Source organism: Vanellus vanellus (assembly GCF_965231255.1).
Source record: "Vanellus vanellus genome assembly, chromosome: 8".
Classification (NCBI taxonomy): Eukaryota; Metazoa; Chordata; class Aves; order Charadriiformes; family Charadriidae; genus Vanellus; species Vanellus vanellus.
The window spans coordinates 9,133,995-9,160,028 of NC_138913.1; the positions used below are offsets into that span (position 1 = coordinate 9,133,995).

At 45.6% G+C, this 26,034-nt stretch overlaps 1 protein-coding gene across 1 annotated transcript in view; it reads left to right on the top strand.

Moving 5' to 3' along the window:
* The window catches only part of LOC309675043 (calcium-activated potassium channel subunit beta-2), a gene marked incomplete at its 3' end in the record, with an annotated part of 152,353 nt that overhangs the window by 117,364 nt on the left and 8,955 nt on the right, over positions 1 to 26,034 (top strand). The window contains exons 2-3 of the mRNA XM_082487247.1: positions 18,849 to 18,959; positions 25,434 to 25,604. Of these exons, the coding sequence (XP_082343373.1) occupies positions 18,849 to 18,959; positions 25,434 to 25,604 (282 nt within the window). The remainder of the gene's footprint in view (positions 1 to 18,848; positions 18,960 to 25,433; positions 25,605 to 26,034) is intronic.

The window sequence follows — 26,034 nt, forward strand, 5'->3', positions numbered from 1 at the left end:
GTAATGGAAAAAGGAGGTGTAAATTTGACAACCGCTTAAATACAACTGGCTGGGAAAGAAAGGTACAAAACCCACTCACTTTAGCATGGGATTGAAGTAATTTTATGGATCATACATTTGTAATAGCTCGCTGCATTAATAAATTCAGTACAGAAGCTTTCAAGTTTGAAGCAAGCCTCTCAGTCTATTGCTTCAGAAAGTGCAGTCCAAAAGCTATTGATCTATTTATACAGATAAGCACCCAACAGAGTTATCAGAATCAATGCAAACACTCATAAAAAAGATTCAATATAAATAGTAATAAATAAGTAAAGGCCCAGGAAATAGAAATATACAGTTTAAAACTAATTGAAACGCTGACCTGAAGAATAGCTGTTTATCCGCCTTTCTGCAAAGGCAATTCCGAGAAAGGGAGAGAGAGTGCAAAAAGTAAGTGGATAATTCCAGAGATGGCAGACAAGAGAACAGACAAGCAGCATCCAGCTCAAAGGAGGTGGGAAAGGGCTAGGAAGTGGTGGAAGTAACATTGGATTTTTTTCTTTATATATGAGTTGAAAATGACTTTGTATAAAACAAGGTCTGAGCACCATTATTGAAATCAACTCAGAGGAGAGTAAAAAAGCAGCACAGGTATCTGCATACGTGCGTGGACAGTCTAATTTTGCACCCATGTTCTTTTTTGGGGTCAAGAGAAGTTTTGAGATGAACTTTGGTTGGTTGGTTTTCATCTGCTTCGTTTGCCTCTGAAGCTGGTGTGGCATGGCATGGCACGAGGCTGGGCCAGCCACCACTACCAGTCTTTCAAAGAACATATCAGCTAGTTCATCAGTTCAGGATTTAGGCTGATGACCATATGGTAGGCTTTGGGTCATGCCTGCCTTACACGGTAATGTGGACAGCCTATCTTGAAAACATTATTTAAATTCTTCTTCGAAGCCTGATGGAGTCCAGGACCCCCCAGCTACTCAGTGAGGGGTAGAGCAGTAAAGCCGTCCAGCTCCAGCTCTGGACAACTCACAACATGCTCTAGTTTCATTTCAGCTCTGGCCCAGCCAAAAATATAAAGACAGGTTCAGACCACTTGCTGCCTCACCCACTTCAGTGCGTTGTGTCTTACCCTGCAAAGTTGATCCCAGTTGCGAACAGCCGTGCTTCGCTTGGCTTTAAATAAGGAACGGCAACAGCGCAGTATTCTGGGGAGAAAACGTCAAAAGAAATGTACAATTCCATCTCATCCACTTCAGTGTACATGAAAATATTAAGAGCTTGCAAAAAAATTACAATAATTATCAGCTGAAAAAAATGGTTTAGCCTGGAAGGCTGAGTCCTTCAGGAGAAGTTCATCAGGTTTTGCCAGCAAGGTGTAAACTTTTCCTAAAGTAAGGAAATAGACTCCATTGCAGTCCCAATGCAGTAAAACAGAACTATATCTTATGCACTGTTTCTGTGAACATCTGATGTGAATCAGCATTGTTTGTGCTTCAGTTGGCTCATCCCAGAAATCCAGTGCCTCCTCTCCCCATAGGCAGCCTGAGCCCACCGGGAATGTGATCGAGCAGGAGTTTGGCACCAGCCTGAGCCTCCGAGCTCCTTGGTGCAGCCACACAGACGCAAAGCAAGCCAAGCATCTGCTCTGACTGCAGAGGTCACAGCACAGTTGCTTTGCTGGTACCAGTCAACGCAGCATGGCTGAAGTTGGCAGAGGCGCCCTGAAGGGCACCGAACCCGGGCAGTAAGAGTAATTGCTGAAAGTACAGGTCCAGGTGGTGGTCAGAAAGCACAGAGAGTGGGAAGAGACAGAAAACGCCAGACAAATAGGCAAGGAGAAGATTGGGAAGTGACCTCAGGTTATCAAGCACAATATTTAAAAGAAACACGGAAAAAAGTACTTTGACAGAGAACATAATTAAATTGTGGAGCTTCTTGGCAGAAGACCCTGTGAAGGTGACAATGGGAGATGGCTTGGGACAGAGGTTAGACGACCTCTGAAACCTGCCAAGCACAGGATACTGGGAGGGTGCATGAGGTCTCACAGGCTGGTCACAGCACCCCTCACAGCTTGGTGCAAGTCCATCCGTACCTGCTGTTCCTCACACCTGTACCCAAGCACCCATCAGTGGCTGCCTGGCACTGAATGGGGTGGACCTGGGCTCTCACCCAGCACCGCTGCTCCTGAAATACCTTCCAGGAGGGAGAAACAGAGGGCAGGTCACAGGCTGATGTAAATCAGCTCCACTGAAATCAAAATGGACATCAGGACTAAAGGACTGCTGAACTCCATGCTGGAGGGAGGGGGACGCCGCTGAGTTTCATGCATGGTCCACAGCACACTGAGACGAAGAGAGAGGTTAAAGGTTTAAAAAGCATTTTGATAAAAAAAAACCCAAGATATTGTTAAAAAGTTGACCAGAAGCCAAGATTTATCCAGATCTGCTCTTGTTTAACCTTCAGTGTGAGATCAGGTCTCAGCCTTTCTATTCTTGGTAACAGCTGATGAACGCAGTGTAACAAGGTATTAATAAACATCTGCCCAGCTCTTAGATTAATATAGGGAAGAATTAATGGAGGTCTTAGCGCGTTCATATTTTCTAATTATGGCAGATGACTTTATTTATAGAAATAATAGGGAGAATGGAAATTGTCACTGACACCATGTCAATATACGTAATGAAATCCAATCATTTAATTGCATTACATTTGGCTAAGGAGTCATATCAATAAAAGGCCCTCCTTAGTCAAAGCGGTTCAGTGGCCGGTACGTACTTCATGTTAGAAAGCTATTAAGATTAATATTTTTTTCAATGAATCATTGGGAAAATAAGTCACCTCTGACATACCTATTCATGTCCCTCTGGCCCCGAGAGGGACGGGACGGGGCTGGGGGGGGAAAGCTTTCCACCAGGAGAGGTGAAAAGCTCCTTGCGTAGCTCTCTGGTTTTCATGCTCATTTCCAGACACCCCTTGCTTCCAGTCCCTGAAGCATCCAAAATAATAAAACGACACCCAGACTGAAGCCTGTGCCGTATTTCGGTTGTCACCAGCCGTGGCTAAGCTGGTGCATGCATCAGCTCTGCTTCATGTGGTGTCCTCCTCTCTACCGCGATAAAGTATCACCAGTGCTTCTCTGGGAACAATATCGTACCGGACCACTGAGATAAATAAAGCGCAATTTTAAACCTTGATATGTTTACACCTCCTAAGAGAGGGGGGGAAAGCCTATAAAACTCCTGCTAAAGGGGGCATGGCTATTCGGTATATGTGCAGCTCGTTAGGCAAACCTGAAGCCAGTTTATATTGGGAGTTGCAGGCACTGGTGTTCGAGAGCTGCTGGGGTTTAAGCGAGCTTTGGATGGACTGTGGCTCTTTCCTCAAGGTTTTAAAATACATTTCATAATGTTCAGTTCAGACAGGCAGCTAGGGAAGTTTGGATCTTTTCTCCCAGAAGCAGGGAAAAATAAAATAAAGCTACAATTATGCTGACAGATGGTGTGTTACACACAGAGCGTTGCTAGTAATTTTGTTCCTTGCACGTTGAAGAAGGAGATCTGGACTGATGCTGAAGAGCCAAAAAAGTCCTCTGGTTCTCTCCTGTTCTTCCAAAAATATATTTCCTAATTCATTCTGATCTTCCAAAACTATCAGTCTGAATTAATGAAGACAGAGCAAGGAAATGTTACTATTTCTATTAATTATAGAGGCAGGTTTGTGCAATAAACAGAATTCATATCCCTACAGCGCTGCCTAAGTACCTATAATTCAGCTGCTCCGCTCACAACTGTAGTGTCTTCTTCACATTGTTTTACAAATTAGCAAACCTGAAATCAGCAGCCGTGCATACTGTGATGACATTTAGTTTAACTATGGGAGATCTGATCTGCTGAAATCCACGGGTGGTCTTCCAGTGCTGCTTTTCACTGCAACTGCATTACAGCTCCCAAATTAAGTACTCCTAGATCAGCTCCATGTTTTCCGTAGAAGTGAAAATACAGATGCTTAGGAAATGCCGTCAGTTACCTACTGCAATTGCTGGTACTCTTCCAAGTACTGCCAAGCTAACGCTTGGAGCGATGCTCTTTCAGAGATGAGCAGAAAGGGGGGGCCGGGGCACTCCTGGAGCCAATCTGATGCTCCAGGTCAGTCGACTGGTTTGTCTTTTCTGGGTGTGCTGTCTCCTACTCAGTCCTTCCTCTCCCACCACCTTAAAGCCAGTGTTGGCGTCCTGTGGTAGGATTGACGGTAGCAATGGGTTGGATGAGCATCTTCAGTCACCCTGCCGTCACCTTCACATCAGACCAAGCCTGGGACTAGAAAGCCCCAGAAGAAGCTGGCTTCCGAAAGCACTGTTGCTCCAGCAGCGGTGAAGGAAGAGAGAGCTTTTGAGGTGGTGGTAGAAGAAAAGCAAAATTCCTGGGGCATAAAGGGAATCTGGAAAGGCTCAGAGTGATGGTCATTCTCGTTCCACTCCAGCTTTCCACCTTTCAGATTAAATAAACTTTGCTTTTCTCTGCACCTGAGCGAGAGGAAGCAAATTGCTGATTCTCAGTCAGCAAATGCTTTTGACAGCAGGGGTCCCGCCACGAGCTCGGAACTTTGCACCAGCAAACTGGTCTGACTGGGGAGTGCCCTGGCAACTGAGATACTCTGGTAGCAACATTCTCCAGACCACTTTTGATGGCAACAAGTTCTGATAGCAAATGACTCCACCAGGATAAAGAAGAAAAGAAAAGGCATTTCTCTGGGCTATAGTGCAAAAGGTTGATTTTCCATGTACTTATATATGCACTACTCGCAGTGCTGCTGCTGTTACATTTTAAGCATCCGACTCAGGCATTTGAGTGGAAAGGCGATAAAATATTTGACTTTGATTGAATATTGGACTTGAATTTCCATTGTGGCAAAAGGTAAAAATAAATACAAACTATGAACAAATCAAAAAGCTACTATTGGACAAAACGTTCCACATCATTTTTTAAATCTTTACAGCTACTGAAAATCTTTTTGGCTGGCATAAAGGTCAAAATTCAGTTTTTGAGCATTCTTTCAGCAGGGATTATGTTTAGATACTGATCTTCCTGCTAGTTTAAGGGGAGTGTTTCTTTAATTACATCTCATATTAGTCCAGCTGTTAGGATTTCCCAAGGGACCACAGCAAAAGCAGTGCCTTTGCTCTGGTGCTGACAGGTTCTGTGGCGTGCCCTACCCCTTCGCCTGCGTCTGCATTTGGCTCCTGACCTCACTGATGTGAATAAGAAGAGAATCGAGTACCTGGTCTCTTCTGAAGTACAAAGAGCAATGAAATGATAGACTTCATTAAGCTTGCACATCAGCTTTAAAAGGAAAAAAAAAATATAAAAAAAGCTGAGCTGGGGAATTGAAAACAGCATTTTCAGCGTGAGGAAGAGGAGCGGGTGGGAGTGAAAGTTACTTTTTACACCCTAGGAAATAAAAATGCACTCCCTATTACACTAGATAATATTTTCTGTAATTGAATTACTACTATCATTAATATGGAGAAAAGCCCTCTGAACACATTAGGGGGAAGACTACCAGCTTTTTATTTACCTACTACACTGCATCACAGCAAAAGGCACACAAATGTTTCAGCAGGGCCAGTTCAAGTCAGCTGCCTGGAGTTAGCTGCTCCCTTAACAAGTTTTCCCACAGGTTTGTTTGCTCAAATTATTAAGACAGGTTCTCGGGAATATCTACAGATGAGAAACATTTTTGGTTAAACTTACCTCGACGGCCCCCTCAGTCACAAGCTATGCTGTAAAGCACCTTTGTCATGAGATACACACCCGCTGTATCCTGTGGGAGGTGGAAGTGGCCTTCAAGATTTCAAGGTCAATGTGAAAACACAGCTTTTCTGCATTCTGATTTGAATGTAATTCACGCAATTACTGGGGCTCAGGGATTCTTAGGAGAGACAGAAGTAGGGAGAGCTTTCATAAAAGCATCAAAAAGGGTGAAAATTAATAGGCAATTTTGAAGCTGGGCGAAAAAGTAAAGAATACAGACATAACCCACACGTCATGATTTTCAACGTCTATTTCCTGGGTTTGTTAACGGTAGTATCAAACGCTCAGTAAATGCCTTTTGTTGTTGGGAAGAAGATGGGTGAAGGCTGGCCAAATGATGGATACCTTATAGGAAAAGGCCAGAGAAGGTAAGATGGAGCAGACTGTGTCTGGTGATAATTATTTGAACAAATACCACCTGCGTGGCACTCAAGGGTAAGGGCAAGCTCTTGCTCTCTGGGCAGGCCTCTAGCGTCTCTTCAATGCACGTTGTAGCAGCCAGAAGCTGCTTTTAATAACCCGTGTGACATTTGGTGTGTTAGGATACTGAATTTTGTCTTGATCCTGATAGTTTCTGTCATTCAGCAACTGCTGGGTGGCAGCTGGCCGACATCGGCAGCACAGCCCTGCTGCCCAGAGCAAAGCTGGCAGAGTACGGGGATGATCGATCCCAGCGAGGTGCCGCAGGGCTCTCCAGCTGGGGAGTCTCCCCAAGACAGAGATGGGATGTTCGTCTGACTGTCACGCCTTGGTGGTGGGGAGTTTTGTGCCTACAGCAGATGAACCACTTCCCACTTTGTGAAGTCCTTCATATTGTGAGTGCCGGTCCCCAAAGCAGCAGCTAGCTTCCCCTGGCTGTGTGAAAGGGGATGGTGCACAGATCTGCTCGAGAAAAGTGAGAGCTTTTTCCCTGATGAAGAGTACAAGACATGTGGACCTCACACATCCACACACACGGCACGTCCTGGACACCACCACTGTGTAAGGACTTGCGGGAGGTCGGTAGGAAGCCACCCACTCGCACTAAGATGCCCATGCACAGCCTCGCAGTTTCCCTCACCACCAGAGCAGAGGAGCGAGGAGCGGGATGACCGCTGAAATAATGGGATTTGCAGAGTTTAGGGATCTGAGTTAGGACTTCTCCTGGATCTACAGCCTGCCCTGGTCATCAAAAGCCGGACCGCTGGGCAACGATGTGGACAGGTGTGGGTCTCCACCTGCGTAGGAAAAGCTGCTCGGTGCCAGACCTCTCGCTGACTTTGTTAGAAAGGCAATTCTTGCTGGCTATTTTACACTTGAACTTCTGTACTGAAGTGGGTATGTTCCTGGAACTACTGCAAAATACCTCCTCACAAATGGCCCAGCAACTGAAAATCTATTCCTGCATCCTGACAATTTCAGTGTGTTGCCAACACACAGTTTTGCTGCCACCGGTTCCTTAAGGCAGTTTTGTCCAACACTGTTGAAAAGGAAAACATTCACTGTGCCCTGGGGGAAATGAAGCGTGGAAGTCCCTTCACCACTGACAGAAGTTCCGCCTCTAATTCCCCATCTGCTCTTCTGAATGTTAACCTACATTATTGGCACATAAACTTAATTTATAAATAGGGATTCCAAATAGAAGGCAACAAAGTATTAGTCAGACAGGCTAGTGGTGTCTGCAGAAATGTGGTGTGGGCACTCATGTTTCAAGAAAGGGAAATTATAGGACAAAATAATGTTGTTATGTTGTGTTGATTGAGGGAAAATGCTAGCACAGAATAGTATGAAGTAATGGGTCAAAACCAGATTTATTTATTTTTTTGATCTTTAATCCATATGGGATGCTGCACGGCTCTTCCTTCCTATTGTTATTGCTATTTGTGTTTAGCAGCCAAGCAAATAGCACACGAGGCAAGAAATCTGAGAAGAGAGTAATAATGTGATGCATAGTGTTAACTCGCTGGTTTTGGAAATACCCATTTATCTTGGTTAAATGAAAGCTTAGCCCCAGTACTAAGCCAAGTAATCATGATTAGGGAGAGAAAAAGACATTCACCTCCTTGGAAACTCAATACTCTTCAACAGTAATAGCACTGCAGTGACATTGTTCGAAACTGGACGCTTGCTGTAATTAATATAGATTATTGCCATATGACGAATGGAAACATCTGTGCCTGCTCCTACCATTGTTTTCATTTCTAGACTAGTTATGAGATCAAAATACATTGGGGTTTTGTTTCATGGACATGGCCCCTTCACTGTTCAGAGTGCTCCACTAGCCTCAGAGGACTGCAGAGATTTTGTTCTGCATAAAGGGCATATGTACACTGTTCCCTCTTAGAGAGACTTTGCTTTTGTTCTTTCTCATTATCTTTTTTCCTGACTCTCAAGAAAATTTGGTTTTACGCTAAAAAGTATATTACAAGAACACATCTATAAAGAGACTCACGAGCTCTCAAGCTATTGGTTTTCTAAGGAGGCCAAATCTGCATCTGTACCTTCCAGTGTATCGTGCACTGAACTCATCCACAAAGCAGGTGATATAGTGCTTGCACTGATTTTTGACTTAATAGTCTGGTGCAGCACTGTACTAAGCCCAGCTCATCAGCCTCCTCTCAGTAGTCATTTGACTCATTGACTCCGCCAGATTTCCCATCCACTTCATACCACTACTTCTGTAGATTGCATTACTGCCTTTCTGCAATATGCAGCCATTCCGACTCTCCTGTGTGAGCACAGCACTATTATTTTTTATGTTGTGTTCCCTGTTTTTCTAATACTCTCCCTTAATGTAACCCACTTAAATTTCTAATTTTCTCTCAGTCTTGCTCCTCAGGCTGGATTTGATCTGTGTCCTAACTATGAATGAATCTATTAGAAATGCTTCCTTCTTCTTACGCTGGAAATTGTTCTCTGGGACATGCACCTCCCCCGTAGGAATTAGGATTTTGCATTGATTTTTCAATCAAGCAGTAGGTTTCTTTCCCTAATATGTGACTTGGAGGTTTTTACCAGTGAGCAAAGCAAACAGGGAGCTCCAGAGAACACATGCGTGAGTTCAACAGTCCATGGAGATGTAGCCGTATTGCACTCAACTTAGACTCAAGAGCCAATAGGCAGCTGCCTCTACAGAATTACATTTTAAAAAATCAGGACGCTTAAAATATTCAGTTCTGTGAAAATTACATTAAATGTATGCAGGAAAAAAATATTTCCGGTGCTTTTCTACAGCACTTGGGCACAAAATTCTGTGTTGTGAATTTGACACAACAGTTGATCATATTCAACTAGGAGGGCTACAGATGGTGAAGTTTGTGTCCTGAAAGGATGAGGAGCCACCGCAGAGTGTTTATGTTGCAAAACTTACCCTTTTGTAATAAGATAAAGAGGAACGATGCTCATGATCTTAAAGGTCTCTTCCAACCTAAATGATTCTTGATTCTAGAGATCCAAGCTTGCTTTTAGCACAGAGGAGCCTATTTCACAGGTCTGTTCCTCAGTATCAGTAGTATGGAGGTATTATATCTGTCTTTCCCCATCAAGTCCTTTTCTTAGTTTCAAGGGAGATGAGAGATTTCTACCCAGTGTCTGTCGTAACCAGGTTTCTGAGCTGATGTGGTCAGTACTATTCAAGACCCATCTGTAGACATCCCGCTGCATTCAGAGTTCCTCCAGCGGGTCCAAGAGAGCAGTCGTGAGGGAAGCACGACTGCCAGGCAGCTGGAGACCCAAGGTCACTCTCCTCTCCTTCCTCCAATCCGGCAATCTCAGACATTTAGATCTCAACTAACGGTTCCTTGCATAGGCCACCAGATTTAATACAACATCACTCTGACAGACAGGGAAACTTGACCAGCATGTAGTTAAATAACTTTCTTGAATTTCCAGGTCACACTGGCAGGGCTGATCCAGCATTCCCCGGCCACTGTTTTGGATCAGATCACCTCCTTGCTTCGCGCTTCAGTGTCACACCTGTGCTTTTGCAGCAATACCAGACATCTCTGAGTAAACGGCCTTTAGTAAGATGTGACATGTGAAACCTCAACAGTGGTCCAGTATTCATGCTGACTGCCCACCCGTTGTTAGTGGCGCACACGTTTGTCCAGCTGCAGTCTGTTAGATCCTTGTAAAAATTAACAAGCAGTCTAAATGCAGGCTGCTGTATTTTGCCACAGAAAATAAAGTCAAACAACAGCTAAAATAGGGGAGGGGAGAGGAGGGGGGAGAGAAGGCAGACCAAAGGCAACATAAGAGTTATATTTATTTTTTAATCCCATCTCTTTTAGTGTCTGTGATGAGTGCTGTAGCTAAAGGAATCTAACTGAATTAGAATTTCAATATGTCCTGCGCAGATTGGAGCTGTTTCCATTCATGAGCAGCACGTCCCGGCTGTAATTGCCTGCTTGCTTATCCACACAGCTCTTTACAGCTAATCCAAATGTGGACTCAAAAATAAATAGTGCCAGAGCATTCACTTCCCGCTGGGCAGTAGTTTTAGCTCGCCTCTGCCTTTGCTTTGTTCCGGCTGGTGCTCTCCATGGCACAGGGACTGACTCAAAGGAGATAAAAGATGATTGACCCGCTCAAGGAATTAGGTGGGAAAAAAAAACACTCCTGCCATATCTGCCCTGCCTGTTTGTGCTTTTCCTCTGGGTGATGCTCTGCGTCTGTTTATCTTTCTCTGCTCTCACCTCTCTCCCCAGCCACATCACTGGTGTGATCTGCTTCTCCTTTGTGGCTTCCCTAAGGGCTGCTGGTGCCCTCCCTGTCCCCAGCAGCACATCACCCTTCCCCTGCCTGTGTTCCCATCTGTAAACACACCATCAGGGTTTTAGCACTGCTTTCCTGAAATGAAACACGCTCTTCAGGGATACTTAAAAGCCGTGTAGTTCTCAGATCAGGTCTTCTCTGGAGGGCTGTAAAGCTGAGGCGTAGTTGCACAAAGCTGGAATTGGAGGGACTGTCCCCATGGATGGGACTTGGCGTTTCCCCAAAGCAAGGCTCTGCCTTTTCTCTCTGACGTGTGTCTTGGCTCTCCTCCCTCCTTGCTGGGTGGAAGGTGGTTGTCCACCATCTTTTAGGTTTTTCTCCACAGCGTCCACCACAGACTTCCTGGGAGACTTTGGCCAAGTCTTGGCAGCCTCTGTGCCTCTGTTCATCACCTGTAAAACAGCAGTGCCAACACCCTGTTGCTTCACAGTCTGGGCTATAAATCTCAGCGCCTTGAGATGACAGTGGTGCAGTAACAAGAGTTGAGTCAGAAACCACTTCACCTCAGCAGAGTCAGAGGTGTGCAGCTCCCACTCTGCAACCAATTATTCTTAAAAATAGTCTTTTCAGTATCCAAAAGACCCTTCCCTAAGATCTGGTCAAGTGGGCACCCACAAAATCTCAGCTGGGGAAAAAGGTCATTCCCTCTTGATGGCTATCAAGAAGACTGCCTTCAGCATGGAGCTGGAAACACCTCCCAGCCCTGGGAGCGGAGGAGCAATGCAGCACTGAGTCTCCACCTTGCCTCCTTTCTCTCACCCTCTCTCCCTTTCCCACTGGGTTTATTGTGGCATGATCGCAAGACACAGAGCATCTTCACTGCCACTTGTGTGCCACCCATGTGCCCTTAGCCAGCCAGCCTGGTCCAGGGCCACACAGCTCCTCTGGTGCAGTGCAGCACCCAAGGTGATATATCCCTCTGCAATTACAGATAAGTGTGCTAAGATTCAAAGGAGAGCGTCAAGTGAGGTAGTGCAGCACTTCCACTGCCTTCATTCTCACCCCCAGGATCCTTTCTCGTCAGTGTAGTCCTACCTGGTCTTTGGCAGAGCAGATCTCTCCATCAAACTCTCTTGGCTCAACTGACTAGGGGCATGTTGCAGGGGGTGACCCAGCACTTGCCACTGCGACACCTGCTCCCAAAGCCAGCCCATTTTACATGCAGATTGTGCCCTTCTCTGAAGCCAGAAAGCAGCTGAGATGATGAATATAGTGCTTGTCCAATGTGTCACTTGCTACGTAAATTCAAATTCTGCACAGAAAGCTAAAAACGTTTGCAGAGTCCTGACAGGCAAAGGGGACAATTATCCTCAGCTGTTCCTCACAAACGTTGATCCTCGGTGACTGCAATGTGCCAAGAGAGGCATTGCCTCGTGCTTGGATTGCAAACTCACCAGCACCAAAACACGAGGACGGTAATAAAGGCTGGCTCTTCACGAGATGGTCTGCTACCTGAAGGTGGCCTGAAAGTGTCCTCTGCCAGGTACAGTGATGGGACTAGCACATCCCTTGTACAGATGAAGAAGCTGAGTCTGAAGTGTCAGACTGCTCCGAGGTGGTCAGAAGGTCGTCGAAGAAGAGAAGTTGGAAATCTCTTGCTTACAGTGACAGACAGTAGCTCTCTCCTTTGTAGCTGACCTGGGGACACAGGAATTTCTTCCAAAAGTGTCTGTTTCAATCAGCTAAATCAGAATAATTAAGACTAACACAGTGCAGCCAGGGTGAGCGAAGTAAGTCACCATGGGCATAGTAAAGTATAGAAAGAGGCATTGGGGAAAAAAAAAAAAAAAAGAAAAATCGGAGAAGTTAAAGTTAAAAAGATCAGGAAGAATAAAGACTATAAAGTCTACAGCCGTGCTGTGTGGGCTACTTAGATTCGTACTAGGCAGGTGGCTCTTGGGAAAGAGGAAGCCTGGGGGTGACAGGCATCATTAAATGGCAAGGCTTGAAATTTTTTTTCCAAACACAGAAAGTTAGCACTGGAGAAAAAAACATCATTAGTTGGAAACCTGGAAGATTTAGAGGTTACTTTGGAAAATTCCATTTTGAAGTGTGAACATATTGCATGTTGTCATATAGCAAAGAGGTATAGATACTTCAGCCTTTCTGAATATCTCTCCTACTCCTGTATATACCGGGGAGAGGGAATTAACCATCATAAAGGATGACTTGAAGTTAAAAGAAATTTTTCCTTTGAAAACAAACCAAATGCTGCTGTTTTCCGCACACAGCTAAACTGCATCCCCATGTGATGGCTTCAGTCGTCACTGGCAGCCCCGTTCTCCTCCTCCTTTTGACATGGAGTGTCTTAGACGTTCCTGCACCACAGGAGCCCAAGAAGACTGCCGGTCCAGGGTGTCTCCTTCATTCAACTCAAAAACTAGATGAAGAGCTCAGCTCTGAGCTCTGGGGATATTTAGGAGAAGGGCCAGAAATCGAGGTGAATTCATTAATGAAGCCTCATTAGCCATCAGTCTTCCTAAACTCTTGTCAGTACATTAACACCAGCTGCCCATTGCCCATTTTCCCCTTGCCATAATGAGGAACCCCAAATTCAAGGTCATCTGCCAGTTGGACTAGTCAGGTAGTACAGCCAGAGCTCCTGAAATGCTCCAACGAGAACAGTTATTTATGTCACTCTGTCCTGCACCTTGCCCATTAGCTTGCAGTACAGCAAAGTCCAGTCACGAGGCAGAAATACACCATTTGATATTATCGTTGCTGCTTCACAATTTAGTGTTGCTGCTGCCAGAGCGTTAAATGTTCCCTAAGTGGTAACTGTCTTCTACTAATGCAGATGCATTTCATTTATGAGTTAGCTTATTGCTGCTGTTCTTGGTCCGTGCTTGCTGTTCTTGGTATGGCCACAGACAAGTAGAATTAGGGCAAGCAGATACTGTGCTCAGATGGAGAACTGCAGGGAAAGCAGATAGTTTGACTACACAAGAAACACTGCCCCCTGAATTGTGTCGGAACAGGGGAATTACCAGCTAGGTGTTCACCTGGTTTCTGGTTTGCATCTTCAGTGCTAGTGTGTGAAACCTCCCTTGGGACATATGTATTGGGGCTTTTGTATCCCACCACAGCCATGGCCACAGTGGGTCTCCCTCAGATAACCCAGGCAGATGCCTGCTCAGTTTTTAGCACCCAGTTGGGCTTCTCCTCACCCTCTCCCTGGTGTAGCTCTGCTTCTGTCTACCCTTTCATGCTGCCATTGACCATACCTAGGAGTCAGAAATTTCAGGCACTGTTTTTCAGTCCTGGGTCCAGCTCTCACGTTCTTTCAATACCAGGACTAGAAAACTCCCCTGAATCATCTCCTGAATCAAACAGGAACATCTTAATTTAGTAGTTATCTCCACCACTCTGCCTGGGAAACTCTTCCACGCACTAAGGCACCTGAATGCCAGACTACCTGGCAGTCAGGCTACACTTTACATCAGGAATTCAACAGGCCATTTTATTTATTCTTCCACCCTTCATCACACGACACTTCTCTCTGTATTCTGGCTCAGCCAAGCCGTAGGAAAACATACTGTCATCAGACATAGGTGTGGGTAAGACCTATTGGGGCATCAAGTCTAACTGTCTATATTCAGTAAATTCAACACAAAGTGTACCACCATCCCCTTGCGGGCTGCCTTTGGCGCCTGGTTTCAGCCTCCTCCTTTTCCTGTGGGTGATGGTGGGTGGGACCACCCCAAAAAAAGGCTCTCTAGCCATGAGAGAGACCAAATATCCCCCATCACTCAACAGCAGCCGCCCTGTCTGTCCAAGAACTGGCACTGACCCCTGTGTTGTGGCGTGGAGAGAGGTTAACATGTGGACTAGCAGAAAAACTTCAGGTCTCACAGGGAACCACCTCCGGGCTCAAATGAATCATCCAGGGGGAATATTGGGATGAAGGATCCAGAGCACTTGGCAGCATGGGCATGGGAGTTTTCAGACAAAGCTTAAGAGGTCAGTGATTGTATCTTTAGGTGAACGTTTAGCTTTTGTTGGCTTTTGATGACTCAGGGTGTCTTTTATGAGACAGAATTAATGCAAGCACTGCTCTTTTTACAGTGGCCACATTGCCCAGGAAATGAAATGCCATAAGGGGAGCAAAGCTCATTAGTTTGGTGCCATAAATGGTTATCCAAGGTCTCAGAAACCCTATGATTAACATAAACATAGACAGAGGCAATTACAAATAAACACACATATAAAAACCAGCTTTCCATCTAAAAATGTGGTCTGCAATATCCTTTTTTGACTGTTCACAGATGCGGTGACCTAGAGGTAAGGGACATTTCATACCAATCATGACGTAAACCAAAGTCTGAGGAAGGAAAGCAGCTAGTCCAGGGTGAAAGTGAGGACAACAGAGCATGTAATATAGTTACCAAGGTAACATCTAAGGATTTTGAGATTCATCCTCAGAATTTTTGGAGCAATTTGCAGCAAATCCTGCCCCAGTATGTTTTCTTCACAGTGCAGTCCTACCTCAGGTGGTTGCTGTTGGGTGGACATGTTGACACTCCTTAGGATGGGGCAGAGTAGTTCTAATCTTATAAGAACCATCTCAAGTTCTCACCTTGCAATGGCTGAAAAAGTGGAAACCTTGTCAGATTTTCTAGTAAGGTCCATAAAATTCTTAAGAAGATAATCTTCAACAGGAGGATGAGAATGGGGGAAGATGGGAGCTGTGGGCCAGCCCTGGGGAGACCCACTGTGTCAGCATCATGGGCCCTTAGAGCTGCTCCTCAGCCAGTGCAGAGCAGTGAAACGCCCTGGGCACAGGTCTACATGTATTCATAGGAGATTGTACACTTTTTACGCAGCATCTCTCCCTTAAGCATTGTGCATTTATTCAGAACAGACCTGAACGCCAAGAACGAGGCGTATTTTGTAAAAGCCAAAGCATGGCTTCTGTGCCTGTCTCTGTGGCAACCATGCCAAGAGACAACTGTGTTGATGCCGCACTGGGTAAATAATGAAGGAGATGGCAATGTTCAGACAAAGTCAAGAAGAAAGCCCAGGGTCCAACCCAGCATCCTGACTCTAGCAGAAGTCCCATCAAGTACAGCAGTTTGCTGGTAACCTGCCCTATAGGAATATCCCCATGACTCCTGGTAGTCAAAAAGCAGATTGAAGCACCTCTTCTAAACTGTTTTTTAACAGGTATCGTCATGACTCTAGGTGCTCCGTCTGTTCAAGCAATAGCACAATCCACTTTTACTCTAAATGCCAGGCTGACATCCTGCGCTAATGAGTTTCACAGGCTGATTACTTGTTGCATGATAAAAATATGTTGCCAGCAGCTGACTCAGAGAGGCAATGGGCAAAAAAAAGAGTAGTGCTACTTGTTTTCTCAGAAAAGAGAGAGGGGACAGGGAAGGAACAGGGTTCACTGTCCTGCCTTGGGATTAACTCAGGGGAAGAAAAAGGCATGGAAGTTTGCTAACTGACCTGGTGGAGCAAGACACAGTTGTGTAGGTTGTAACTGTTCTAAGTTACAAGTCCTCCAAAGGTCTTCAGAGGAGGTTCTTGGGGAGTTCGTGTTGTTACTGTTCTGCAAAAGGCTCTTACCTTACAGCTAAGCTCGGCCTAAAGGAACCATGGACTTTAGTGGCTTACATCTGACCTCTGCCGTGATGTCATCAGTGTAACAGTTTTACACAAAATTAGGCATGTAATTGTGTGTTAAATAGTGATGGTTTGCTTGGACTGCCCAACTAATGAAGCAGGCAGCATTAATGCTACCACATATGGACCGCTCCAGGGCACTGGCACTGTAAGGGAGTCTGAAATCACTCTGACTTTGGGGGGGAAGAAAGACACCCCTTTTGCTCCTCTGGCATCCCCTCGGTGGGGCAGAACCCTGGCACCCGGCTCTCACCCAGGTGACGCTCCTGTGGTTTGCTGCAAAACTTGCAAATCTGCCTCCCTGCCCAGGTATCCCTGTTGATTCAGACAAGCAGTAGAAGCTGCTGATCACCTCTAATGCATGCCCAAGATTTGCTTAATTAAGAACAGACTGTCTAATAGCATTCACCACCATCTCCCGCTGGCTCTGGGACAGCTCAGGCTGTGGCAGCACAGCCAGCCGGGCTTTCCTCTCCTGCAGCTCACGTGTGACATCCTAAAGGGTTAGTGGCAAATATGTCATTTTATTTTCCAGCACTAAGGGGCTCAGCCTGGCACGGGTCTCAGTCCAATACCAAACGTGACCTCCAGGCCCTTGGATAGCTGCTCGGAGCCCTCCTGCATTGCTCGATGCAGACACACCAGCTCATTTGGCGCAGGCTCGGGGGTCGCTGTTGTGCTGCCGGGGGCAGTGTAGGTGCTATCTTACGTAGCAGAGTGAGCATTACACCCAAGGTCCTGCAACCCAAATTTCTAGCCATCATCATTACAAAAACGCTTCTTAGTCATTGGCTAGATTGGTTAGATCCTGGCGGATGCTATTTCACCTTCTAAACTATAGTTATTTCAGGTAGGAAGTGACTCTTCACATTGTTTGTTCCCCAACATATAACTACAGTGGTTGTAAGGAAAGAAAAGACTCTCTTTTGGCTCTCAGAGATGCAGTGATGACCACAGAGTCAGGGAAAGGGCTGAGGGACATTCCCCTCCTTCTGCCTCCCATCTTTTGGGCCACCTTCTTGTCTGATTTGCTGTGCGTGAATGCAGCACAAAAGCTTTGCCTGTAATTTTAAGGAAGGTCCCTGCCTGCAAGCCCCAGTTCCGCACCAGCATCTCAGAGCATCGCAGCAACAGGGAGCAGCAGGATCCCAGCAGGGAGGAGGTGACGGAGTCACCAGTTTGGCCAGTTTGCCCAGCCAGCTGCCCAACCAAGGTGTAAGTTTGGCCTGTCTCTGCGTCACGACCCTGTGGTGGGGCTCTGGGCTAACTCCAGATGGAGAGCCCGGTCCCTTGGCACCCGTCAGCCTGTCTGAGTACGGATGGATTTTGGCTCCCGTCCACGTCAGTCTTCCCCTGAAGCCATCTCTACAGGATTTCAGTATTCTCCCAGGTTCACCACTATGCAAATATTGAAATTAGCCCTTTGCATGATTATGTAGATAGTGACATTACAGACTTTTTCAGGCGAGGAGCACCAAGGAATTCATATGCCTTCTCTGCTGACAGCATCAACAGCCAGGTTTATTTTTCAGTAAGTTAAAGAATGGCCTCCAGTGTATGAAAAACTTGCTTTAAAGCATTCGGTATCTGCAATATTTCTTTTTTTTTTTTCTTAAGCCTTTCTCTGAATGCAATAAAAGCACAAAGTGCTGTGCCATGAAATAATGTGAAGTACCGCTTGCACCAAGAGGGGCCCAATTCTCCAAGATGGAGATTTTAACTGAGCCGCACTAAAACCAGGAGCAGATTAGGAGCTACAAGAGCAGCTGTAGCCCCACTAGCAGGTCCAATCCAGCCTATACTTCCAGCCTGGCGATGAAGTTACCACCTCGAAAGACAGTTACTCAACTTCAGTTGATCTAGGGTAACCAAAACCTGCCAGGAATAACATAGATATAGTGAGTGTGACTTGAATCAGGGCAGGAGAGCAGCAACAATTTTTGAGATCCTTTCAACTCTGTATTTCTGATTCTGTGAGATCTAATTGAAGTACAGGGTTCAAATTCAGTCATTAAAATGAAACCCCTCAGACTTTTCCCCTCTTCAGAAGACCCTGAGGTCCTGAGAGAAGGCAGAAGGTCTCACACCCTACTGTGAAACAAAGCAGCCCCTGGGCAGGAATCTAACTGGTCTGGCCAAGTGGCCTCGGGTCAGTCATTTCTTTGTGGGAAAAAACGTCTTTGTCACATCAGTTACATTTCTACAAAGTGCTCCATTTGTGTCTCATGGTTGTGCCTCATTCAGACACTTTCCTTGAGAATCTTATTGCACTGAGAGCTGCTGTACAGGCAATAAGCTGTAATGAATGTGTGTGTGCATAAACAATGGCCACTTTCTACTCCCAAAATACTGCCATAAGAATATTGGATGCAGCTGTTACCTTTTCTTGAACTACTGATTATTTCTTGTCCGTGGTGCAAATCCTTTGCAGTGTGGAGCATAGCTAAGCCTGATTAGCCAGGATCACATTTTACCAGTGGGGTTGATGAGATTTATCTTTCATTCCCACCCACTGATCCGTCATCCCCATTATTTTACGTCTTGCCTTCAGTTAACAAATGGTCCATCGTCAGAGCACACTGGGCACGGCCACAGGGGATCTGGCACGCTGTTATAATGTGGTCTGCTGCATTGGATGGGCAGTGACAAAAATTATCCCTCTTCCCCTAGGTCCTTCCGTCGTCCCACTGCAGCGAGCAAAGCCAACACTGGGCAACCTTCTAAAATGTTTATTTGGACCAGTGGCCGGAGCTCTACATCTTACAGACATGATGAGAAAAGGTAAATGGCATCTACGCTGATTGTCTCTTATGGGTTTGAATCTTTAGGAGTGTGGCCTGTAGCTTCTCTTCAGCGGTGGCACTGAGGGGGGAGGAGGGATGCAAGGGGTGTCCCCCCTTGCCTCTCACCCCCCCAGCTACAGCTCCACCCACAACAGGACCAGCTGATGAGTGCCAGGGTTAATGTGCCAAGCCAAAACAGAGTGGAGGGACAATACTAGAGCCATGGCCAAAGTCTTCCTTGCTCCCAGGGCATCAGCAGCACACCACGACCATCCCTGAGGTCAGCACACACACATCACACATTTAAAAGCAGACTAATCCCCAGCCACAGGTTTGCAGCCTCAGCTCCAATGCCTGTGAAGCCTTTATGCCTTTTGCAGGTGTCCTGCTTCCAGCCATCAGCCCACACTGCTCCCGCACCTCCTTCCAGACAACACACGCACAGTGCCTCCTCTCCCCCAGCCAGATCATTGCCCTGTCTAACTTTTACACATCTGGATGATGCATCCAGCTGTCAGAGATATTTTCTGTTCGTATTCATGTATGTGTGAGGATAAGCGTGTGCACAATGCATTGCACAGTGTCTGGGGGTTGACAAGCAGCTTGAAAGTGATCTGGTAGCCCACCAGCCCACTTAAGTGGTGTTGCTGGAAGGAATAGGCTGAAGGAGACGGAGGAATAAATGAGTCGCTGGATCTCCCAGGAGAGCAGGGAATTACATAGAAGAGAAAGATAGGGAAGGAGACATTTTAAGTCCACAGACAAAGGCAGCACTCAGTTGGGAATGAAAGAAGTTAAATATCACTGATGAAAGAACAGTTGTCACTAATGCTCAGACTCATCCCTCCAAAATCTCCCTCCTTTGTAGTGAGATTTGCTGGACAGCTTGTCTTGTCACAACCGGACGCATTTCCCTTTCTTTTCTTTTCTTTCCCCTTCCCTCCCTTGCCTCCTCTCCTTCAGTTCCCCTTCAAGTCACTATTAAGTGTAATCACAAAAAATCAGTCTCCGGTGAAACAAAAACAGAGGTCAATGTATCTACAGTGCCAATTAGCAAAACACTCTTTGGTTATTCTAATGAGATATTACCGCTTGCATCTGCTTGAGAAAATGCACTCATGAGTTCAGGCAGCAGAGCTGCCCTCGGGACGCCAAGTTTCTTTGGAAAGTTGGCCTGTTTGCTGAACTTTTCTGCAAAGGTTGCATATGTGTTCAGCTCTTTTGATAATCCGATCCCAAACAGATATTTTGAAGCCACAAAGGCCAGCTTGGCAGCAGGTTTCCGTGGACTTTCGGTTGGAGTTGGTTATCTAACTGCCTCATGTACTTCTGCAAATCTCCTCTTTAATTGAATTTTCCCCAGGCTACTGTTCTTCTGCGTTAAGACACTGTCATGGACAGGATGGTCCAAGGTTAGACACTTGGAGGAGACATCTGCCCACACATTGGGCTGGCTGGAAGCCATGTGCTCCTGATTAGCTTGGCCTTCAACTCACACCATGCTTTTCTGTGGGACTTACTAACTTGGGCTGAGTGCTGTGCTAAACAGCGCTCACGGCGTCTGGTCAGCTCAAACCCTGGGCAGAGCTCTGCCTGCAGAAACAGGGAGGTAGGGAGCAGTACCTCTGCACTTACATACCAGCCACGGTAATTTCAGGTGCTTTTTCAAGCCTTTGGGTGGGTCTGTTTCCCAGCTGGTCCCGTAGAACAGTGCAGAAGGAATTGTTCATACCCTGTGAGTGATTAATAAAATGCAGGAGGGAAAGAGGGGAACAGAAAATGGAAACAGGAGAGTGCTGACCACAGCCTCAGGACTGCAGAAGAGAGGTGTGAACACGGAGCAAGTGTTGCTGGTGGGAGAAACTAATCCCCAGTGTCTGGCACTGATTTTAACACATGTAAGGTCACCAGCAGCATCCCTATATCAAACAGGCGGTGCATTTTAGAGAAAACACTTCCCCAAGTGACCTTTTCCTAGGAATTTTTGTTCTTTAAACTTCAGAAAGGAAGATTGTCATGTGGAGCAGCAAACTTGTCACCTAACACATGCTACAATCACTGACTTCTGAGGGATTGCTTTGTAATAATAACCTGTGCGGCAATGGCTCACTTTCTGCGGAGGAATCACCTCCTCCTGGGTGGAAGGTGTCTCTCGGGCATCTCTTTTCACAGGATCAAGCCCAGAATTTATGCATTTCATTGCTGGTTTACATATCCACTGTTCCACGGCTGCCACTTTTTATGCTTTGGAAACCTTGTCCAGCACTCATTATTTCTCAGCTAATTATGCTTTCCACAACATTGTAAGCTTGGAAAACCAAAGCACTGGTTTAGTTTCGTTCACTTTGGTGGGAAAGAAATGAGTGAACAAAGTCTGTTCATATCAATAGGAATCCTTCTACAACTATCACTGAGACTTTTGTGAGAGCTCCAGAGAGATTTCCTGTTGCCATAGCTCTAATAACAAAAACTGATGCAGCTAAATATACCCCGTAAAGAAAAATATAAAGAAATTGGCTTCTGAGCAGAAAAGTCCCTGAGCATTGGGAATTCTGCAGGTAAGATACGGGAGGTTTTTTCACCCTTGCATTCAAGGATTTCTGATATCAGTAGACACCTCAACATGAGGTAATTTGAGTGACATCTGCATAATAACTGTAATATCAGCAAAGTGAATGTGAATTCAAAGTCACTCTGAATAATTCAGGCAGGCAGGTATCCCCACCTGACAGGGCCCATGACCACGCAGTGCCGTAGGAGGCAGCATCTCCCTCAGCGTCACACCGCAGTCCATTTGCATGGGAAGGAACCTGAGGGTAGGTAATTTGTGTTGATTAAAAAAAAAAAAAAAAGAAGAAGTAAAGGCAGGTGCCTGGTTATTCTAGAGTTCCAGGGAGGAAATTAGACTTGTTTTGCAGCACTCCTAGATCTACCCATTTTGGAGTGAAACAAGAACCGTTGTACTGGGTCAGAAGAAGCACTGCTTTAGCCTCTCCTTCTCTATGTGGGCTTGCCCAGTTGCAAGCCCTTGGCGTACTGGACCACTCCTATATACTTTCCAATAAATTCATTGTATCCCCAGAGCTGCGCCGCGGTCTTACACCAGCAGAGCGCAGAGAATGCATGTGGCATGCCTTGTCCTTCACATAACCGAGTGCTAAAAGGCCATGTCCCTCATGATGGCAAATAAAGGTCTTGGCTGCAGTAAATATTAGCGACTCTACAGAAGGCGTAGAATTTCTTATTAAGGCCAGTAAGCTTAAACCAACACTGTAATTCTCCTTGAGTGTCTCCTGTTCAGGCTGACTAACATAACCTGGGCTGCCTAATTTCATCACACAGGTCCTCCCTAAGCCTTCCTCTGGAGAACACGCAAGGAGCTGCTGACCACCTAGCAGAGGGATCCCCGCACTGTTGCTGTGCAGAGAGATACAGAGAGGGAAATCTCTGCTCTGTCCCCAGCAGGCATGGGCACGGACGAGATTTCCTCTCTGGTAGCTGAGCCTGGGTAGAGCAGCCAGCCCGTATCCTCTGAGCAATTTGGCAAAAGGGACACAGAGATTTAGCAGGGGAGAACTTCAGCTTGGCAACGATCAGGAGAGCAAAGACCTTTTGTCCTTGGAGGCTTGCTTTCTATTAAATGTCTTTGAACAGGGCAGAGAGTCCCCATGTTCTGACAGCTGGCACTTCTTTAAAAACAAACAGCCCCCTTCCGTGTCATATTTGGGGAGTTATCACAGGTAATCATAAGCATTAGATGGAGTCACCTAGACGAGTAGTGTCTGGGACGCAGTGATCTGTACTTAAACACACCGCAGCAGTCAGCTAATTGAGGCTGTGCAGCCCTGGGATCCAAAATCAGCCGGCTAAGCACGGCGCTCTTCCAGCTCACCGAGCGGAAAGAGGTCCCTGGGCTGTGCCAAAAGTTCACACGTACACAAAATCCCCTCCACGGAGCAGCACACACACGTGTGCAGGCCACTGCTGCTGCTAAGGAGATGCCAAGGCTGCTCTGTTAGTGGCAAAATATTCTGCACAATGTACCATAACCCCCAAAATCAGGACTCTCAGGGGCAAAAATGTGAAGTCTGGTAATAGCAGATGTTCCCAGTACCATACTGAGCAAATTGGCACCTCCCTGGCACAGGCACGAGCGGGGAGGAGGAGGAGGGACGGTTACTCAGCGCGTCTCCTGGGCTGCGTCAGGACCCGTGCGTCACGCGCTGGCATGTGCCACACCACCGCACGCCTTGGCATGTGTTAGCAGGCTGACTCCTGGCAGGGTTTCAGCAGAAAAAAAAGCCCTCCGTAAGGTGCGCCAGACTACCACTTTCCTGTTGTTCAGGGCTTTGACTAACAAATATTTGCAAAAGAGCAACCAAACGAATGCTCCGAGCATGACCCCTGAGGCAGAGCTTTATTTAGCTTTATTTACCATGGCAGGCGAGCATAGGAGATCTGCCTGGCAGGCGGTCACCACACACTGTCCCCTTCGCCAGTCACCTGCCAGATAGATCATTTCTACAACATACCCCTCGGTCCATCCTTTTTCACCTCTCATTGCACGTTTCGTGGCTCAGGGCCACATGGGAAGTATTTGTAACCATTCTCAATTAGCTATTTGTTGTCAAATTGTCCATTTGTATCCCTTTTATGTCCTAGCTGCTCTGGTGACATTAGTGAGTGATTGCACTGTCTCTGCTTTATGTCTACGCACTGACATAAGTTATGCTGTGTGATCGGTTAATGTGCTGGAACTGCATGACAATCTCTGCCTTCCTGCCTGCCTCCATTTGGGAGCAATGCAAATCCTAATAGCAGCTCTCAGTGTTAAATACAGTTTGATAAATAATAATAGAAAAGTAATATTAGATTATTACTCTACATTACTTCTTTGAAGGCAATTGCATCTGCCAGTTCACGATGTATTTTTTCCCCCCAACACCGGAGAAAAATTTGACAGGATGAATTACCATTTCATTTCCAACTAGGAAAACATTGATAAGCTTTAAAGGATGGTTTTGAAGAGAAACCATAGACATCTAAAGATGTAAATTACAGTTGGATGAAGAAACCTCAAGGGGTCTTAGGTATGGGAGACTATTTACTGCACTACCATCTAAGTAAAAATTTTGCTGTAAAACCCTACACCATATGTGCTTTTCCTGGCTATGACTCATCATCTAAATACAAATTCAATTCCAGTTTCAGGGATTTTATGATTAAACCTATTTTCTTGTTTCTACTGTGTTTATGTATGATTTTACATCTGTCTTAACTCTATTTCTTTGTCCCTGTTGGTGAATGTAAGTTATATGGTTGGTCTGCCACACGGTGCTTTTTTCCAAGGTTGAGTGAAACGTGGTGGTTTCAGCTTAAATGAGTGGTGGGTTTGCTAGAGCCCAAAGTGATGTTGATGTTGCTCACCTGCCATTTTGCAGAAAGTAGAAGAGGAACTTCTTCCACGTGTACTACTATGTCCATGTTATGGTGGTGCCAGGGCTCAGAGGCGTGCGGTTCACATGCTTCGGGTGCCGCCTGGATGATTCAAAAGAACCGTAACAGAAAACACAGGAGATTTTGACCAGCCTCAGGTCTGTAAGTACATTTTAAACCCACAAAGTTTGAGTGTGTTTGAAATGTACTCAAATATTTCCTTCTTCACCATTGTGTCCTCATGACCCATTGAATCATCAAAGGCTCGGAGATGAAAGAAGGACTTATGGTTAGAAAATGCAAAGGACTCTCTGCTGAAGGGGGAATGGTTTGTTGTATCTTCTTTTTTTTTTAATCCCAGAACAAATAGCTTTGATGGATAATTTTCTGTGAGGGTTTTCAGTGTAATGAGTAACTGGGCTTCCAGAAAGCCATTTTATAAATAAAGTAAATAAGCTCCCAATCAAAAAAACCACAAAAATCAATTGCAAAATCCCCATAGTGTTTCATGAGCTTTGAGTCACACTCAGGGCGGAAAATTAACCAAGCCACTAGCCTGTAGGGAAGCAAGAAATAACATGGTCCTTTCAGATAATTTCAGAGACGACTTTCTTCAGGCGATTTTCTACATATGGTAACATAAGACCTGTTACCATATTCAACTGAAGAAAAGACACCTCATATACCTAAACATCTTCTAGTGGCCTAAGTTGGTATTGACAGGTCAAATTCACCTATGGTATAATTCATCTGAACCAATAAAACTGAACCAAAGAAGGATTTACTGAGCTGGCACAAGGGTCTAATCTTTATATTTGCTGTAAGAGGCTTTTACCTTTTCAGAAATGCCTGTAATTTGTTTTGGAGATGAGTACGTTTCCACCAGGTCAGAGTGAATCCGATGAAAAAGGACACCTGAGGACCCTTAAGCCTTTCTCTCTCACGAGATGGGTATAGAGGTGGAACTACCCAATCTGTAGAGGGTTCGTTGATTAAATGTGAACTTCACATAAGAATGTATTATTTTCAACCTCAGAAATATTTACCAAAAAATCAGGGATCATGATCTACTGGACAAAAGGAAAACAGTCACAGCTCTAAAAGCCGGAGAAGACCGGGCCATACTCCTCGGGCTGGCCATGATGGTGTGCTCTATCATGATGTACTTTCTCCTGGGAATCACCCTGCTGCGGTCTTACATGCAAAGGTAATTTTGTGATGGTTACCCTGATCTCACACTCTCTGCTCCAGCTGACTTCTCGTTGCTTATTCTTTTGACTTTTTTCATTAAAGTTTTACAATTTTTCCTTTGTTCAACACAGACCTAATTCTCCACTTCCATACCCCAGTATAAATTAGGCATAACTACAGTGAAAGCGAGTTGAGTAACACGGGCATAAGCGAAGGAAGAATTAGATCCCTGTTTGACGAAATCTTGATCCATAGGCTTTAGGCTTGCCACAGTTATATCCATATCAGCTGGTCGGCAGTCTGCTGAACCCTGGAAGCCCCTGGAAGCCTCTCAGGGGCTGTTGCTGCAAAGCCCAAACTCAGGACAAAACAGCAAAAATATTTAGCAGCGTCGAGAAACAACGCACTTTCAAATGAAGAATGGACAATTAATTCGGGAAAGAAAT